This window comes from Aplysia californica, unplaced genomic scaffold (assembly GCF_000002075.1).
Source record: "Aplysia californica isolate F4 #8 unplaced genomic scaffold, AplCal3.0 scaffold00283, whole genome shotgun sequence".
Classification (NCBI taxonomy): domain Eukaryota; kingdom Metazoa; phylum Mollusca; class Gastropoda; order Aplysiida; family Aplysiidae; genus Aplysia; species Aplysia californica.
Window position 1 is genome coordinate 699,452 of NW_004797553.1, and position 3,234 is coordinate 702,685.

A 3,234-nucleotide genomic window follows, 5' to 3' on the forward strand; every position below is an offset into this window, starting at 1 on the left:
ACTAAAAGTACCCGTTCTACGAACGGAATAATAATGAAGAAGTAATAATAGGAAAGTTAAGAAGAGGAAAAAGACTGAAAACAGGAAAGAAACAACACGTATACATATAATTGTAATCCCTGATATTTTTCACCTCTGATAGTTTTCTGATTGTGGCATGCCCAATCCAGAACTACTCTCTATTTTGGCCTACTGATCTACTGCCTACTGCTGAATGAGTTTTCGCATTTTCATGATCATATTGAAATCATCTGCCCTAATCTGTTGTCTGAAGCTGTAAAAATCAGCTGCTGAGTTTGTTTTGTTGTTGGATTTTTTCATATTTAAATACTAACCAACACATCCATAAAGGAAGCATCACAGTCTAATGCAGGGGGTCATATGAACAATGGCAGGTGCTTATTCTTCTGAGTTCTTGCCCATCGGTCGACCTACACCTAAGAATAGTGTCCAAGTCGCCTGAAACATTTCCCGGCAAAATCGCTGCAACTTTACTTGCTGCTGGTAAATTGTACGTTCTTGCGTGACCATGTTGTTGCTTTTTGTCAGCAAGCAGAACAATTTGAACTTCACTGTCCTCTCTACATATTTCAATAGCTGATTTAAAAGATTGCACATAATTGTTAATAGTGTGCAGCTGGTTTTGAAAGTCTAACAGAACAGTGTCTTGAAGGTCATTAAACTGGTGCAATCTGTTAGTCACCTCCATATCTGAATCATGAAAAAATATTTGTGCATATTTTTCGTGAATCTCTGGGAGCGGGCAGGAGATCTCCAATCCTATGACATAATTGTCCTTGGACAGTGAATGTTGGATTGAATCCAGAAAGAAATTTTTGATCACAGCCGAAAGAGGCAAGAACCAGTGCTTTATTGTAGGCTCGACTATTTGGCATGAAAAGACCACCGTCTCTTGAAACATCGTAGTATATTGTCAGTATATTGAAGATAATTTTTGTTTTAACGGAGTAGATTTAAACTGCAGTCGTGCGTTAATAATAATATGTCTTTCTGCATAATAATATGTAATTCTCTTGTTCATGATCGATTGTTGTGCATTCGTTCCTTCTCTTCCTTTCACAGAGCTCCAACCATCGCATCAGGAGGGACCAAAAAGGCTCAGACCCAGTTACCCGTCTGCAACAGAACCGGATCAGTTGCCAGCCCCAAGCCAGACACAGACACCAGCCGGGGCCAGGCCTGATGTGCGACCAAAAGAATGGCCGAGGAGACAGAAGCATCGGTCAGTCCAGCAGTCAGCACTCCGGACTTCACACAGAGATGACGCCGTCTCAACCCAGCCGCCTACGCCAAACGCCAGAGCTGCATGGACTCAGAACACGGTGTCGTCCTCCCTTTCGGACTCTCACCCCCAAAGCTCTTTGTCTTCTTCTTCTTGCTGGCGTTCTCAGAGTCACAGCCCTTCAGCATCTCCGTGTTTCAGCTCGTTATCCTTATCTGCCACCGCTTCCCTCTCGCAAATGTCTGAAGAAATCACGAGGCCGGAGGATTTTCTGCGTGCTTCTTCGGCGTCTCTGGGTAATGTGGCATCCTACGCTTCTTTACCTGGAAGTAGTGAAAGCTTACGATCAGAGGATACCAGCTCAGGCACAGCCCCGAAGTTACAAAATCGGTCCACTCTTGGGGCTGCCTTTCCCTCGCCAGGAAGTCTCGCATCTTCGACCGTTGCACGCCCGAGCCACTCGGAGGAAAAGTCCAGAAGAACCGTACAAAAAGTGTATAAACTTCTTCAATCTGTCAAAATAGAGAGCTCTTTTTTCCGATCCGCCTCCTACCTGGCAGTGGAGTGTGATATAGACGATTACGCACTTCCGCACCAGAAGGAACTCCTCCAAACTGCGGTGCGAATGTGTGTGGTGCGCAGCCAACGTTATCCAAACTCCGCAGAACTTCTTGATTGCATCATCGACTCTGGCTATAAGATAGAGAGGATCGTTGGCGATTTCATACAACTGTGCAACGACCACCAAGGCTTCCAGAATCTTCCATATTTCAAAAAGCTACTCTCAGCTCAGCAGAATAGGCCTGATTCCAATAAATCAGTTCAAGAACTTCCTGAACAATCAGGGGAGCGAACTGGGAGGGGTGGGGCACTTCAAAACAATACAAAACGGTCAGGGAACAATTCTGCTGAAGCCCCGGACGTCGTTGACAATGAACACCAACCTGGGTCTTTAATCAATCGCCCGACTGAGGTCAAAGTTCAACCTTCTGGCCCGGCTGGTAGAGCCTCGATAACGGAACCGCAGAACCATCCGCGTCATGTCCAGGAGCTGAGGGGGACAGTAGTAGAAGCAAACCCAGCGGCTTCAGCGAGGGGTTCAACTGCGTCAGGTTCAACAAGAGGACATAGCAGTAGCGCGTCCGTGGATTCAGCGGGGAAACCCCAACAGGTCAGGGGAATTCCCGATGACGTCAAGAGAAATTCTAATGACGTCAGGGCAGAGAGTACGGTTGACGCAGCAGAGACATCAAGAAAAGAAAATCATGCGGAGGCCGGCAATGAGGAAGACAGTAGAAACAAAGGAGCATCAGCACCCACTGCGGGAAGGGAAACTGGAAGTGGAAACAGTCCAGCCGGAGCACCTTCCTCGCAGCATACCCCAGCAGCGAGGGAGGGGGAGGGGGCGAGGGAGAGGGAGGGGGAGGGGGCGAGGGAGAGGGAGAGGGCGAGGGCCCGCGGGAGTCTGAAGGATGTGGTGTCGCGAGAACATGGCTACCTCCGGGGCCGCATGACGTGTGCCGTGTGCACGGAGAGACATGCAGAGACGACTTTCCTGCCGTGTGGACATTTCGCCGTCTGCAGCTCATGCAGCACATCCTGCAACAATTGTCCCGTCTGTCATAAAAAAGTGCTGGCAGAGGTTAAGACATTCTTGACCTGATTTGTATCATGAAATGTTTATCATTTGAGTAGATGGCATTCATGCTGCATGTTTTTTTTTTTGTTTTTTTTATAGTTTTTTGGGTTTTTTTGTTGGGGGGGGGGGTGCGTTCATAAGACCTTATGCAATTGCGAGCGTCGTAAAATAAAATCGTCTACTAAAACGTAATTTTTTTTCCTCGCAATAAAAAGGCAATTGTCTTGTATAAGTAGTTGTTAGAGCAGATCTGACAGTATTTCCGAAATGTATTTGTATTGAGTGAGCGAGGTATATTATAATCAAGTGTGCGCGCGCACACACTCTCTCTTTCTCTCTCTCTCTCTCTCTC

The 3,234-nt window shown here is 46.8% G+C and overlaps 1 protein-coding gene across 1 annotated transcript; it reads left to right on the forward strand.

Moving 5' to 3' along the window:
- Positions 1–1,082: 1,082 nt before the first annotated feature.
- Positions 1,083–2,951, forward strand: LOC106012180 (the record flags this gene model as incomplete). Its single annotated transcript, XM_013084296.1, is given in 1 exon segment — positions 1,083–2,951. A coding segment is annotated over 1 exon segment (1,425 nt). The 3' UTR covers positions 2,907–2,951.
- Positions 2,952–3,234: the final 283 nt, after the last annotated feature.